The following is a 16857-nucleotide window of genomic DNA, read 5'->3' on the forward strand; positions in this document are numbered from 1 at the left end:
CTTTTATTTCTCTGAAACAGTTTAATATTCTGCCTTCATCTTTGAGTAAAGTGAATGATTTACATGCCTCAGATATGAATGTTGAGCTAAGTGGTAGAAATAAAAAGAAAAGCAATGGTAAAAGGCAACACCACATTTTTTTTCTACGGTATGGTTATTTATCTACTATCCATCAATAAGAACTTTTAGGACTGTATTAATAAAATGAACAAAAGTGCGTATGTACTTGCTTTGTCAATTAAATTTAAATTGGCACTTTTATTGAGGTAAATGACAGCTTTATGGATTCATCTATATTGAGTCATTATTTCTGTTTGTAGTCACCAACTGGCCATGGATGTGGAGAATAACATTCAAAAGTGTCACGTCAATCTACAGCCCTTGGAATCAAAGGTGAAAATGTAAGTTATTTTAAAGTTTATGTTAAAATTTGTGTGTTTTTACAGTTCTCACTCTATTAATCTCTAAACTATTCTGGAGTTCATGGGTATAAGAATCAGACATTTATTCACATTTATATTTATATGTTACACAGTATTTCTTCCCAGTTGTAAGTAGCATCAAAGCTGTTTTGAGCACACAGCACCATCGATGGATAATGTAGAGAATTATTTGATTGTCATCACTTTGTTTCTTGATTTTTCCCTTTCAGGCAAAGGAACATTCTTTAACTCTCACTAGTATATTTCACTGCCTTTCTTCTCCATAACTTGGTTTATTCCACCTTAGGCCATACACACACACATGCAGGCTCTTTCCACCCTCTTCCTTCTGTTTCCAGTCCAGCGCTTGTCCAGTTATTTTGAGAAAAGATCCTTTCCTTTTCTTTCTCACTTCTTGTCCTTTACTTTCTTATTCTGTCTTAATATGGCTTAATGAGATTCTCCTTCTCCCACTTCAAATGACTAAAGTATAAAAATACTGCTATAACCAGAGGAATCGGGTGGAGAGGGAGGTGGGAGGGGGGATCGGGATTGGGAATACATGTAAATCCATGGCTGATTCATATTAATGTATGACAAAACCCACTGGAAAAAAAAAATAATTAAAAAAAAATACTGCTATATACACCTCAGTTTTAACAAAAATAAAACTAATGAGATCCAAAGAGAGACAGGCTGTATTCTAGAACAAAATAACAACCTTCTAAAACTTTATTAGGAAAGGACCCATCAAAGTCAGTTTGGTTGGCTGGTTGGTTTAGTCACTAAGTCGTGTCCGACTCTTGCGACCCCGTGGACTGTAGCCTGCCAGGCTGCTCTGTCCATTGGACTCTCTAGGCAAGGATACTGGAATGGCCATTTCCTTCTCCACATAGTCACTTTAGAAGCAATTTTAAACTGTTTATGTTTGTACTCTGTGATCCTTTCCCATTCAGATTTTTTCTTTGGGGATAAGTTATGAGCATTACCAGTGAGTGTATATAGTCTTTCTCTCTCTCTTCCCCTCTCCCTCACCTTCCCTTCCTCCTTCTCTCTTTCTTTCTCTCTGTCTCTCTCTCACACACACATATGCACACACACAGCTTAACTCTGAAAAGCATGTATCTGGAGAATCTGAACATGTCTGTGCTTGGTCAGGAACACTGATCATTTGCAAAAAGCCTAAAGAGGAATCTTTTAGGAAAGAAGTCACCTTGAAGAGGGGAGCATTGAGGTGTACAACTTTGAAAAAGTAAGCCATTGCTGATTTTAGGAATTTGAAACAGAAATGATGCAGGTATGTAATATCCTGCTGGATAAAAGCAAATATTAATACACACCCCTATAAATCTACATTAACCTTGGTTATCAGTAGAAAGCCTGCCTCTGAGCGAGCACATAGGGCTGCCTCTCAAGGTAAAGTTCAAATGTGGCTTCTCAACCAGTTGGGCCCCCTGCTAAGTAGCTGTGTGTCACACTTACTAAGTGAATAACGAATCAGGCTACCAAATCGTTTTATGTAAGCTGTGTGTCAGCCTCATTCCACAAGATGTTAGTTTCCAAACATAGGTTGCTTTATTGTTAGGAACTTTCTCATTAAGATAACATCCTCTTAACTGCAGAAACACTGGAAAGAAAGGTTGGTTGTGTGAAAAATTAAAGTGATTAATTTGTATGCTGAACTGAAGTTAAGAAACCTCCCTGGTCTTTTTTCAGTTTTCATCTCCTCCAGTCTGTAGAGACAGAGGAGAAGGTGCCAGGGAGAGGAGCAGGCAAAGAAAAAAAGAATCTCTGTGCCTAAGAGCCCAGTAGCTCTGAGACTCTGGGATTTTATGTGTGGCTGGTATGATGGAGGAGTCTCAGCTCAGTGAGGTGCAAACAGAATGGTTTTATCTCTTCTAATAACTCTGAACCCCATTTCCACTCAGTGGAGGGGCATGAGGGAGAGAGAACTTAATCTTACCCAATAATGGAATTTGAGTCCCATCGGAGAATTGACTCCAGTTCAGTGACCCTTGTCTAATCTGGTTATTAAATTCTTAACTCTCATGACAGTTTGAACACCTCCCCTCTACACGCATTATACCTTCCCTACAGCTGTGCAGCCGGCTCCCTTCCCTTCCCTCTCCTCTCTCTCTTTCCCTGTCCCCCTCCTTCCTCCTCCCCTCCCCTCCTGATGTTGCCTCTCCCACCCTCTGAGTGCTGAACCCAAGGCTGCCCCAGGTTTCCTGTGAGCTTCCACACCCTAGGCAGTTCCTTCCTTAAAAGAGTTGGGACTCTGTGGGAAGGGTTGCTGGGTCTCCCCTGAGCCCTTACCAGTGGTGTGGGTTGCACTCCTCATTGTGTCTCTTCATTTGCTTGTGGTCTTCCCCAGGCTGACCTTGGCATTCTCAACAAGGAATATCTTGGCATACCCCCATTCCTGCTTCTCAAGGGACCTTTAGACCTACAGAGCCTTGGGTATGAAAGGTGGGGTCTTATTCCATGTCCCAGTGTTACTGTCAAACTTCACAGGCTTTCTCTTGTGGTCTTCTGTCTTCTTTTGGTGGGAAACAGCTGGAAACCTATCTTTCCCAGGTAGAAGAGGGATGGGGAGAAGGAGAAGCTGGGGTTACTACATCATAACATTTGCTTTCCTGTAGACTCTTCAATCTCCTCCCGATGAGGAGGGAGAAGGAGGTTCCAATGAAGGTTTTCTGGACAGTCCAGCCCCTGCAAGCCCCGAAGTGGGATGTACTTTGGCAGGCCAGTCTCTGGTAGGGATCAGAAGGAGCAGGAAAGGCTCTCAGTCATTCCCTCACACTCAGGACAACATTAAAAGGAGACAGTTTGATAAGAACACCTCCCTGGTGAGTCACTTGGTAAAGAATCTGCCAGCAATGCAGGAGACCCAGGTTCAACCCCTGGGTGGGGACGATCCCCTGGAGAAGGAAATGGCAACACACTCCAGTATTCTTGCCTAGAAAGTGCCATGGACAGAGGAACCTGGCAAGCTGCCGTCCATAGGGTCACGAAGAATTAGACACGACTTAGAGACTAAACCACCACAACCAGTAAGTCGGTGGCCGTGCCACCTGGAAGGAATGAGAGGCCTGTGGGGGGAAGAACAAGTGTGTTGAGAGTGGAATTTAGAGGAAATGTCAGGAAGAGCACATCCCCTGGTTCAAGAATGCCACCGTTAAGAGGTAATTTTGTGTTTTAGACTTGGAGGATCAAAGAACTGCATCAAAAGGGCAAAAGCAATCAGGGTTGCACAGCTATTAATAAAAAGTCACTTTGGGGAGGTGAAAGGCAGGAAGATCAAGCAAAGGAAAGCCTCTTAAGTCAGAAAACTTAGCGAAAGCAAAAGTAATAGTGAAATCACTATGACAAACGCTCTCATGCAGCCCTAAAGCAGAAAGCATTCTAAAAAAAAATTTTTTTTTTTAACTGAAGGATATTTGCTTTACAATATTATGATGGTTTCTGCCATACATCAACATGAATCAGCCACAGGTATACATATGTCCCCTCCCTCTTGACCCTCCCTCCCACTTCCCACCCCACCCCAGCCTTCTAGGTTGTCACGGAGCACGAGGTTTGAGCTCGGGCCAAGGCTGCCCGAGGGTCTGGGCTGTGTCTGGGTGCACACAGCAGAGAAGTGTAGGTTTTAGCATGGAGGCCGGACTGCAGAGGAAGGAAATGGACCCTCCAAACCCCTCCAAACCCTGCCCTTCACATCAGGGTCACCGCTTGCATGTTGCAGTGAGACCTAAAGTGCATCTTCTGAACATAGGCCATCATTTAAAAATTGTTTATTAACTCTGTATGGTCTGTCTCTCTATGTTTTTAATGATATGTTTATTTTGCGATGAAATAACATAAAGATCTATCAAATATGAATCATCTTTTAAAAGTCTTCCCATTAAAATGTTCAATTCCTCTCCTTACTTTTTATTAGTGTATTTTATTTAGTGATGAAATAACATTTCGACTCTAAAAGGGAGAGAGACAGAGACAGACAGACATAGTCTTAAGAAGGAAGACAATTCCCCAAATAAAGTCAAACTTGTATCTCAGTAAAACCTGAAGTGCCTTTGTTTGAAAGTACTGCCTATCAATTTTTGTCAAAAGATTCATTAAAAGAAGCTATGAGGGATGAGGGGTTGAGAGAGCAGACTTTGAAACTAGAGCACCCTGGGTTCAAATCCCAGCCCTACTCCTTATCTGCTGAGTGACCTTGGGAATGTTGCTTACCTCTTTGGGCCTTCATTGCATTTTTCTGTAAAATGAGAACATGAACCATACCTTAAAGGATCGTAGTGAGCTTTCAGTGAGAAAATCTAAGAAAAACCTCTGCTCTAGTGTGTCTTCCTCATGCAACTCTACCTTTTCTAAACATATTTTTGTATCAAATTGAGCTAATAAAATATTTCCTGTAAAGATCCTCAGAAATCCAGTGTATCATATGCTATAGCCCACCAGACTCCTCAGTCCATAGGATTCTCCCAGCAAGAATCCTGGAGCGGGTTGTCATTTCCTCCTCCAGGGAATTTCCTGTCCCAGGGATAGAATTTGAGCCTCTTGAAATTGGCAGTCAGTTTCTTTACCACTAAGCCACCAGGGAAGCCCTTATGATTTGCACCTATTACTTAAAAATATTTGAAAGTGTCTGATTTTCTTAAGTAATTATAGTGATTTATCTAGAACCTCTATTTGTCAAGTTTGGGGCTAAGTGACTTAAATATAAATACCATATCTTTCACTCCTTGCAAGAATTATGAAGACATTATTGCTGTTCCCATTTTGCGCACCAGCAAACTATAGGCCTGCAAGTTTAGTACTTTTCCCAAGGCCACAGCTAATAAGAAGTAAAACTGAGTAAGAATCTACATCACTCTAATATGCCTGCAATGCAGGAAATCCAAGATCAATCCCTGAGTCAGGAAGATCCCCTGGAGAAGGGCATGGCAACCCACTCCAGTATTTTTGCCTGGAGAATCCCATGGACAGAGGAACCTGTAGGGATACGGTCCCTAGGGGTCGCAAAGAGTCAGACAGGACTGAGCGACTAAGCATGTGCAAACATGTTTAGTTTCCGGGAGGTTCTGGTTCAAGACATCAACACAGAAAGATCCTGAACCATTTCCTCCCACAGACACACTGAATCTACAACTACGTATGGAACAATTCCCTCCGGGGGGAATTAAAAACTGGTGGAGTGACCCCTTCACATTGGGCAGACAAGAGGGAAACCACAGCAAAGTGGATAAGAAAGGCTGAGACACAATCTCTCCATAAAACCCTGGAGTGATGACCCCTATTTGGGAGTGCACTCAAAACCTTGAACTTCTCTCTGAGGAGACAAAGGGTTACACTCTGCATTGAACACCCCAACTTTCTTGACTGGCCCCTGAGAGATGAGTCCCCCAAGCATTTGGCTTTGTGGACCGTTTGGCTCATGCTCACGAGATACTAGAGGTTATGGTGAATGGAGGAACCTCTCTTAAAGAGCCTGCGTGCAGATTCACCCACTCCAGGACTCAGCACAGAAGCATCCTTTTCAAAAGTGCCCAGAATTCTTGCCTGGAGAATTCCATGGACAGAGGAGCCTGGTGGGTTACAGTCTATGGGGTCCCAAAAGAGTTTGAAATGGCTGAAGCAATTGAGTATGCACGCCCTGGTTATTGTGACTGCCTCATGTCAAGGAAACTCATTTGCTGATTTGAAAGCTGGTCAGCCCCAGCACAGAGGCTCCTGTTTACAGCAGAGGAGTAGGATATGGACCACAACCAATGGAGAAAGTGTTCTTATAAACAGTTACCACTCCCAGGGCACAGCGAGAGGGAGCAGACCCAGGAGCTCAATCCTGATGTGAAACAGGAGGTTTCTAATTAAGTGCACATCTAAGGGCTGACTGTAAACCTTTCCTGAGACATTGGGGGGTGGGCACCATCTTCAAGCTGTCCCTCGGCCATACTTCAGGGCTTCAGTGTCTCATGCAGAGGAGCTCTTGCGAGTGTCTGGGGCCCCAGCTTTTATATCTGGTGCCCTGGATATTGGGCTTCCTTGATGGCTCAGTGGATAAAGAATCTCCCAAAAGAGTTGGACACGGCTGAAGCAATTGAGTCTGCATGCCCTGGTTATTGTGACTGCCTCCCAGGGAATGTTACCCCTTGATCCCTTCCTGGTTCTGGAGGCCAGCAGGGCTTGTGCTTATGGTCCCACAAGACTGTGTATATTTATACTTTCTTGAAAGCTGCTTCCTAAGGGTCTGGCTTCCAGTGAGTCCAACTCTAGCTGCTGACTGAGATCCTCCCCTTTGCAGCACTCACTGGTCTGCGTGTGCGTACTCAGTCGCTCAGGCATGTCCAATTCTCTGCAACCCCATGGACTGTAGCCCACCTGGCTCCTCTGTCCATACGATTTTCCAGGCAAGAATACTGGAGTGGGTTGCCATTTTCTCCTCCAGGGCATCTTCCCGACCCAGGGATTGAACCCACGTCTCCTGCATGGGCACACCCTTACCTACTAGGAGTTATTAAAAATGAAATGGGTTGTTTGGACAAGCAGAAGCTTGGGAGACAACCAAGAGCTGGGGCAAGGTTGAATGAGGTTTATCTCCTCCACAAGGCCAACCCTTCAAGATTAGGAGAGGGGGCTGTTTGATCCAATACATAGAAACTGGTAGTTGCAAGTAACAGAAACTCAACTCAGACTAACTTGTACATAACAATAGAGATTTTTGTTATATCACCTAAAGAAACACCCAGCGGGCACAGTCAGCAGGCATCTATGTCTTCTGTAAGCGCTTCTCTCTTCATTCTCTCCCAGCGCTGTGGCAAAATGGTCATGGATAGCTCAAGGTTAGCAATTGAAAACCTCCAGGTGCAAGAGGGGGCTTCTCTTCCTGTAGCCTTTCATTGCCTGGCTTGAGCCATGTGAGCTTCTATGAACCAGTAGCTGCCCTCCGGGTGTTTAGTCTGGCACACAAGCTGCTCTCCACAGTGGAGGCGTGGGATCTGCCTCATCCATAGCTCACGGGTCCCCGTGGAGAAATGGGTGCTGGAACCAAGAGGAGAAGTTAATGTTGGGCAGGCAAAACCTACCACTGTGATAATAATAATATTAGTGGAGCCTTCCGCACAGTCCATGTGTGGTAGGACTGGGTGGGAGAATGCACGCAAAAAGAGCCATATAAAATCAGTTGTTTCCTAAGATACTTAGACTTGTGTTTTCTTTGATGGTGCCCTCTTTTCCCATCCTCAAATTCCACTTACTTTGGGTAATAATGTATTTTTAAAATTATGTAGTAACTTTCACACAAGAATCCAGATTTCTGGCTGCCTTTGAAAAGTTGAAGGTCTGTTAACTACAGACTGTGCCTTGACGGGTGATTTCTCCCTCACAAGGGGCAGGTGTTGCCCAGTCTTTCCCCCACCTGACCCCGTCGACATCGGGATCCTCTTCCTGTCTTCATAACCTCATGCTCTGACGTCTTTTCTGGGACCCTCCTGCATCCTGCCTGGTACCTTCACTTCCATGCCTTTTTCCAAGATCTTTTCCTCTTCCTCCCTAGCAGTCTAACTCCCATCCATCCTTGAAAACCAATTGAAAACCAGGACTCCGTCAAACCTCCTCTAAGCATCCCAACTCTCAGAGTGTTCTCCTCTGCTCTTATCTATAAGGACATCCAGAGATGGCCAGAACTGCTCAGGCTGTGAGTCCCCAAGTAACTGTGAGTGTGGGAGAGACACACCCACACTGCAAAAACTGATGAGGTATACAAAGAAAGGGTAGAGGCAGATGATTATGCCATCGCTGAGACAAGAGTAGATAAATTGGAATTGACCTGGCCAAGAAATTGAAAAAGGTATTTATCATCTCTTTTGAAGTAAATTTCTATACCCTATTTATAATTCAACATATGGGAACACACAGAGAATGCTCCCTCATGGCAACCAGTTTTAAAGCATTATGATGGTATTGCTTAGTTTCAGAAGTAAAGACGTCAAGGAAGTTGGTGTTCAGGGTTTCCATCGCAGCCAAAAAGGAGACTTGTGAGTAGGAATTGTGATAGACCTGGAATGAGAGAGTGAAAGTGATTCCCTTTGACCGAGGGACGAATGCCTCTGCATTTTGATTTAATTCTCTCCTACAGTAAAATAACATTTAGAGATGGTGTTCTGAGGGCTAATATTAGACTAATTTAATCTATGAACATCGTATCAGTGCAAAGAGGAGTAAGTGTGTGATGCAAATACTTTTCTATGATTCAGAGAGTAATAATAGCAAGGTGCTACCATTCAGAAGAAATAGTATAGCAATTTAGAATAGTAGCCTAAAGTGATGTGACTGGCCTTTCATTTTTGACCCCTAAATATAAAGAAAAAAAGGACGAAATATAATATGCTTTTTTTTTTTTTTCAGCAAAACTACCATTTAATAGAAAAATGTGTAAGTACTTTTTAAAATCCAGCTGCATATCAGAATTATCTTGGAATTAAAAAAAAATACAAATGCCCAAGTATTGTTTTTCTTCTCCAAGGCTCCAGATAATATTTCTTTTTTTTTTTTTCAGTTATTTTTATTAGTTGGAGGCTAATCACTTCACAACATTGCAGTGGGTTTTGTCATACATTGTCATGAATCAGCCATGGATTTACACGTATTCCCCATCCCGATCCCCCCACCCACCTCCCTCTCCACCCGATTCCTCTGGGTCTTCCCAGTGCACCAGGCCCGAGCACTTGTCTCATGCATCCCACCTGGGCTGGTGATCTGTTTCACTATAGATAATATACATTTCTAATGAGCAGCCATGTTTAAAAGCAACTGAACTATATGATGACCTTTTACTTTTATCTAGTTTGTTTTACTTTTTCTATTTCATATTCAGTGCTCCCATCAAATTTATGTTTGCTAATTTCTCCATCTCTTTTTTTTTTTTTTGATGTTCTTTTTCAAGCCTTTATCAAGGGTAGTAGAAAAGCATTTGTATACATACATATAAATAATATGCACTATATATATATATTTTAGAAAGCTTATGAATTTTTTACTAAAAATTTATATTTTGATTCTACTTTTTTGACTCAGTATGAATAGAATGCCAGATTTGTAATTTAAAAAATAGATATTCAGCAAACAACAAAGATTTACTGCATAGCACTTTGACTAAGTAAAATTGTTTTCATATCTGTCCAGTCCAGTTCAGTCGTGTCCGACTCTTTGCGACCCCATGAATCACAGCACGCCAGGCCTCCCTGTCCATCACAAACTCCCGGAGTTTACTCAAACTCATGCCCATCGAGTCGGTGATGTCATCCAGCCATCTCATCCTCTGTCGTCCCCTTCTCCTCCTGCCCCCAATCCCTCCCAGCATCAGGGTCTTTTCCAATGAGTCAACTCTTCGCATGAGGTGGCCAAAGTATTGGGGTTTCAGCTTCAGCATCAGTCCTTCCAATGAACACCCAGGACTTATCTCCTTCAGGATGGACTGGTCGGATCTCCTTGCAGTCCAAGGAACTCGCAAGAGTCTTCTCCAACACCACAGTTCAAAAGCATCAATTCTTCAGCGCTCAGCTTTCTTCACAGTCCAGCTCTCACATCCATCCATGACCACTGGAAAAACCCGAGCCTTGACCAGACGGACCTTTGTTGGCAAAGTAATGTCTCTGTTTTTTAATATGCTGTCTAGGTTGGTCATAACTCTCCTTCCAAGGAGTAAGCATCTTTTAATTTCATGGCTGCAGTCACCATCTGCAGTGATTTTGGAGCCCCCAAAAATAAAGTCTGGTACTGTTTCCACTGTCTCCCCATCTATTTCCCATGAGGTGATGGGACCAGACGCCATGATCTTAGTTTTCTGAATGTTGACCTTTAAGCCAACTTTTTCACTCTGCTCTTTCACTTTCATCAAGAGGCTTTTTAGTTCCTCTTCACTTTCTGCCATAAGGGTGGTGTCATCTGCATATCTGAGGTTATTGATATTTCTCCCGGCAATCTTAATTCCAGCTTGTGCTTCTTCCTGGCCAGTATTTCTCGTGATGTACTCTGCATATAAGTTAAATAAGCAGAGTGACAATATGCAGCCTTGATGTACTCCTTTTCCTATTTGGAACCAGTCTGTTGTTCCATGTCCAGTTCTAACTGCTGCTTCCTGACCTGCATACAGGTTTCTCAAGAGGCAGGTCAGGTGGTCTGGTATTCCCATCTCCTTCAGAATTTTCCACAGTTTATTATGAGCCACACAGTCGAAGGCTTTGGCATAGTCAATAAAGCAGAAATAGATGTTTTTCCGGAATTCTCTTGCTTTTTCGATGATCCAGCAGATATTGGTAATTTGATCTCTGGTTCCGCTACCTTTTCTAAAGCCAGCTTGAATGTCTGGAAGTTCTCGGTTCACATATTGCTGAAGCCTGGCTTGGAGAATTTTGATCATTACTTTACTAGTGTTTGAGATGAGTGCAATTGTGCAGTAGTTTGAGCATTCTTTGGGATTGCCTTTCTTACGGATTGGAATGAAAACTGACCTTTTCCAGTCCTGTGGCCACTGCTGAGTTTTCCAAATTTGCTGGCATATTGAGTGCAGCACTTTCACAGCATCATCTTTCAGGATTTGAAATAGCTCAACAGGAATTCCATCACCTCCACGAGCTTTGTTCGTAGTGATGCTTTCTAAGGCCCACTTGACTTCACTTTCCAGGATGTCTGGCTCTAGGTGAGTGATCACACCATTGTGATTATCTGGGTCATGAAGATCTTTTTTGTACAGTTCTTCTGTGTATTCTTGCCACCTCTTCTTAATATCTTCTGCTTCTGTTAGGTCTATACCATTTCTGTCCTTTACTGAGCCCATTTTTGCATGAAATATTCCCTTGGTATCTCTCATTTTCTTGAAGACATCTCTAGTCTCTCCCATTCTATTGTTTTCCTCTATTTCTTTGCATTGATTGCTGAGGAAGGCTTTCTTATCTCTCCTGGCTATTCTTTGGAACTCTGCATTCAAATGGAAATATCTTTCCTTTTCTCCTTTGCATTTTGCTTCTCTTCATTTCACAGCTATTTGTAAGGCCTCCTCAGGCAACCATTTTGCCTTTTTGCATTTCTTGTCCATGGGGATGGTCTTGATCCCTGTCTCCTGTACAGTGTCATGAACCTCTGTCCATCGTTCATCAGACTCTTTGTCTATCAGATCTAGTCCCTTAAATCTATTTCTCACTTCCACTGTATATTCATAAGGGATTTGATTTAGGTCATACCCGAATGGTCTAGTGGTTATCCCTACTCTCTTTAGTTTAAGTCTGAATTTGGCAATAAGGAGTTCATGATCTGAGCCACAGTCAGCTCCTGGTCTTGTTTTTACTGACTATATAGAGCTTCTCCATCTTTGGCTGCAAAGAATATAATCAATCTGATTTTGGTGTTGAACATCAGGTGATGTCCATGTGTAGAGTCTTCTCTTGTGTTGTTGGAAGTGGGTGTTTGCTATGACCAGTGCGTTCTCTTGGCAAAACTCTGTTAGCCTTTGCCCTGCTTCATTCCGTACTCCAAGGCCAAATTTGCCTGTTACTCCAGGTGTTTCTTGACTTCCTACTTTTGCATTCCAGTCCCCTATAATGAAAAGGACATCTTTTTTGGGTGTTAGTTCTAAAAGGTCTTTTAGGTCTTCATAGAATCGTTCAACTTCGGCTTCTTCAGCGTTACTGGTTGGGGCACAGGCTTGGATTACCGTGATATTGAATGGTTTGCCTTGGAAATGAACAGAGATCATTCTGTCATTTTTGAGATTGCATCCAAGTACTGCATTTCGGACTCTTTTGTTGACTATGATGGCTACTCCATTTCTTCTAAGGGATTCCTGCCCACAGTAGTAGATATAATGGTCATCTGAGTTAAATTCACCCATTCCAGTCCATTTTAGTTCGCTGATTCCTAGAATGTTGACATTCACTCTTGCCATCTCCTGTTTGACCACTTCCAATTTGCCTTGATTCATGGACCTAACATTCCAGGTTCCTATGCAATATTGCTCTTTACAGCATCGGACCTTGCTTCTATCACCAGTCACATCCACAACTGGGTATAGTTTTTGCTTTGGCTCCCTTTCTTCGTTCTTTCTGGAGTTATTTCTCCACTGATCTCCAGTAGCATAGTGGGCATCTACCATCCTGGGGAGTTCCTCTTTCAGTATCCTATCATTTTGCATTTTCATACTGTTCATGGGGTTCTCAAGGCAAGAATACTGAAGTGGTTTGCCATTCCCTTCTCCAGTGGACCACATTCTGTAAGAACTCTCCACCATGACCCGACCATCTTGGGTGGCCCCACATGGCATGTCTTAGTTTCATTGAGTTAGACAAGGCTGTGGTCCTGTGATCAGATTGGTTAGTTTTCTGTGATTACGGCTTTAGTGTGTCTGCTCTCTGATGCCCTCTCGCAACACCTACCATCTTACTTGGGTTTCTCTTACCTTGGACATGGGGTATCTCTTCACGGCTGCTCCAGCAAAGCACAGCCACTGCTCTTTACCTTGAGATACCCCTCGTTCATATATGTAGACAAGGATAATATGGTAAATATTTGAAAATTGAAATAGCTTTTTAATTAAGGAAGTGAGTGGGCTTATATCAATAGATGATTTTAATGCCTATTTTAAAGGTATTTATATATATATAAGATTCTGATGCTGGGAAAGATTGAGGGTAGGAATAGAAAGGGGCAACAGAGGATGAGATGGTTAGATGGCATCCCTGATTCATTGGACGTTAGTTTGAGCAAACTCTGGGAAATATTGAAGGACAGGGAAGCCTGGTGTGATGCAGTCCATGGGGTCACAAAGAATTGGATACTAACTAGCGAATAAACAACAAGCAACAAATGTCACATTTTATCAATTAAGAAGAGGATATCTTTCCATTTGAAAGGAAAGAATACTCTCTTCTTAATCTTCGACTTAAGGAAAACTGGTATGTTACTTTCCAGATCCCATAGAACTAGAAGGGAGACGAGAATGCTTTAAATTCTACACAGATCTCACCTGGGTTGTCCAGCATTGTTTTGTTTTGTTTTTTTGAAGGTGTCATGCTGCCCCCTGGTGTTCATCAAGCTAAAATGTAACTTCTCAAAGTGAAAGTTGCTCAGTCTTGTCCGACTCTTTGAGACCCCATGGACTATACAGTCCATGGAATTCTCCAGGCCAGAATACAGGAGTGGGTAGCCTTTGCTTTCTCCAGGGGGTCTTCCCAACCCAGGGATTGAATCCAGGTCTCCCACATTGCAGGTGGATTCTTTGCCAACTGAGCCACAAGGGAAGACAAACATCTCAAAAGGCTATTATATTTTCTTTCTATATTTTCTGAAAAACCAAGGCAATTAAAAAGTGGGTCTTGGAGAGAGGAATACCTCATAGTCCTATAAACGTGTGAATATCCTATAGCTTGTCAGTATTCTCTATTTTTTAAGTTACTTTTAAAAAATCACATGCTTTTAAGTGCTTGATGGGCAGGTTTACAAGCTGTAGGTGTCCTAAAGTGGCAGAAATTCTCAGCAATGCTCTGGCAGTTGCCCAGCACTTCAAGCACTTTGGATGACATGGAAATTAGCTGCCAGAAGTTTGACACTCCCTTAGTAAAATGGATCCCAGAAGAAACAATGGGATTACCACACTCAGCCAACCTTACAGGACCCTCTTAATCTTACAGGATTCTCTCTGAGATCCTGTTTAAAATTTTAAACCAAAGGAAAATAAATAAATAAGGGTACATTTTGAGAAGACATTAAATAAGAAAACAGTGAACATCTATGAGCCAGGGCAAGAAGCTCCTGGACTCTAAGTAAGGGCCCCAGAAGCTGAAGTTTCATAGTTTCAGGAAAATTGGCCTCTGATCCCAGGGTTGTTCTACTGTAGCTTCTGGACTTTTCCTTGAACATTTATAACTCACAAAGCCTTAATAAATTAGGGAATACATACAAATGTTTATGTGTTCTTTATGTCCTCTGATTGTTGAGAATGGACAGTCTTTGAACCATTCTAGCCAAATGAAAGCAAATGTTTGTTTATACAAAAACACCTTCAGTGACTTTGGTTGTGTGTTGAAGAATTGAAGAAGATTGAATGCTTCCAGGAGTTGAGAAGAGATCATGATAGAATCAGCACAGCCATTTAAAACTATTTTCAAAAGCTGAATCCTGACAATTGGTGTTCATGTCTAGCAACTCCCAGGAGAAAATAGATTCAGTTCCCTGGTCACATATGAAAATCTAGATGTTAATCTCTTCAAAGATTAGAAACTAGTCCAAATGGAGAAAAGTCACTTAGCTTTCATGAAGAAGTGAAGTGAAGTCGCTCAGTCGTTTCTGACTCTTTGCAATCCCATGGACTGTAGCCTACCAGGCTCCTCCCTCCAGGGGATTTTCCAGGCCAGAATGAAGAAGAGGTTTCTGTTATTGAGATCAGAAGATGACTCTTTTGAGAGTTACTAACCACAAGAGTGGTTACTAACCACAGCCAACTTCCTTGGCTGAAATCTCAAGAAGCCACCTAATCATGAGTTACTTTAATTTTCTGAATAGTACATAACACTTTCAAATATTTTTGTCTGCTCTGTCCACATCTTTATTCATTCATCATACATTACCTGTTTCCTCCCACAGTATGTAAAATCCATGACCTCAGGGCAGTTGTCTGTCTTGTCCCAGAGCAGAGCCAATGCATTTGGTCACATAGACTATACCATCTGACATCATGGAACACCCTTCACCTTGAAGTCTATGGGAATAGCCCCCCAGGGTGGTGCTGTCTCCTCTGTCCAGAGCCAAGTGCTAACCCTGGCACAGAACAGTTCTTCAACAATAATTTATTATTCTCACTTGAAAAAATGATGAGAAATTGAAAGGTTTTGTGTCCCATAAACTAAAGCATGTACAAAGCATGTACATGTGCAAACTGATTGCACTTTGACAGATGGCTTTTTCTGACTAAGTCGATTCTTGTAGACTGGCTTAGTTCAGGTAAGCTTGTGAAAGTCAAACCCATAACACAGACAGTCCAAGTCTTCTGACTTCCCACGTCACGGTCTGTGTGCTTCAGGTTCCTGGTCAAAGTCGGTTCCTTCGGACGCCTCGTGCTTGTTGGAGTCTGAGTCTGTGACTGGAGTGACGCTTTTTGTTTGTTTTTGGCAGCATTCAGCGGGCATGGCGTGAGTACCTGCAGCGGCAGGAGCCCCTGGAGAAGCGGAGCCCGTCCCCGCCCTCCCTGTCCTCGGACAAGCTGAGCAGCTCTGTCAGCATGAACACCTTCTCAGATAGCAGCACCCCCGTGAGTGCGCACTTCCTTCTCGTGACTTGGTTGGCCAGCCGTCTGGTCTCCAGGGCTTTGGCTCTAAGAGAGGAATCTGGGGATGTGAGCAGGTGGTCTGTGATCTACAAGTTGCTTGTTTGCTATGGTGAGGGTTTTGTCCTCTCGAAGCTGTGGGTCATGAAGGCAAAGTGAACTTTATCGAGGCTTAGGGAATTGACTGCATTTGAAATCAGTCTAAACTATTCGTTTGGGTGTTGGCATTCCTCTGTTACTGAGAATATCTTTTTACTTTTCTTGATGATAGTGTGTTCCTTTTAATCTGCGCCGTTGGTAGCCTTTTGTGGCACAGATAGGATAGATTAGCTTGGTTACTAGGATTTTAAAGAGAACTTTCATGAGAAGAATTGGAAGGGGCCTCGGATTCAGAGGTTGCATCTTAAAGGCTTTCAGGGCCAGGTAAGTAACCCGTGTGACTGATGGGGACTGAGTTGTTACTGGTTCACCTAAAGGGACACCCCATACATACACACACATACTTCCCCCGGCTCCTGGAAGTATGTGGCCAAGTGTTGCCAAAGATCATTTTCCTTCTTCAGGAGATTTTTAAATGTTGGCAACCAGTAGGAAAATTTTAAATGTAAATAGACCATGCCTGCAGACCACAATTTTCCCAGATTGACTAGTTTAAGAACTCTGGAGTACAGGGTTAAGGAATGGAGGAATTTGAGAGAAGCCTCTGTTTAAAAAAAAACAAAAACACCAAATGTGTAAGGAAATAAATGATCAGGCAATTGTAACACAGAGTTGTATGGATTTAGCCATTGTGATCAGTTACCGTAGTCACTGGAGTACTGAAGTAAGTTAGGAAGAGAAATGAACTATACAAGTGTATTGTTATTTTTTTAAAGTCATCCTTGGCTACTTTATAATCAAGTTTATTTGGTTGTAAAAATGCTTCCCAACAGCCAAAATAATGCATTCACATTGGGATCAAGCAAAGGTACTTTGAAATGTTTTCAGATGATTGCACTGCATATTCTTTAATAAATGGCTTTATCTAGTTACAGATTCTAAAGAGAGAAGTAAGTTAAGTTTATGGCTGTGCAAATAACGGTGGCAGAACATCTATTTTTAGCTGACATTAGAAATGGA

The 16857-nt window shown here is 42.5% G+C and overlaps 1 protein-coding gene across 2 annotated transcripts in view; it reads left to right on the plus strand.

Moving 5' to 3' along the window:
• The window catches only part of IQCJ (IQ motif containing J), a 194088-nt gene extending 178186 nt beyond the window's left edge, over positions 1-15902 (plus strand). For both annotated transcript variants that reach the window (XM_061168229.1, XM_061168230.1), the window contains exons 3-4: positions 321-401; positions 15588-15902. In XM_061168229.1, the coding sequence (XP_061024212.1) occupies positions 321-401; positions 15588-15897 (391 nt within the window). In that variant the 3' untranslated portion in view covers positions 15898-15902. The remainder of the gene's footprint in view (positions 1-320; positions 402-15587) is intronic.
• Positions 15903-16857: the final 955 nt, after the last annotated feature.

Source organism: Dama dama, chromosome 19 (genome assembly GCF_033118175.1).
Source record: "Dama dama isolate Ldn47 chromosome 19, ASM3311817v1, whole genome shotgun sequence".
Classification (NCBI taxonomy): domain Eukaryota; kingdom Metazoa; phylum Chordata; class Mammalia; order Artiodactyla; family Cervidae; genus Dama; species Dama dama.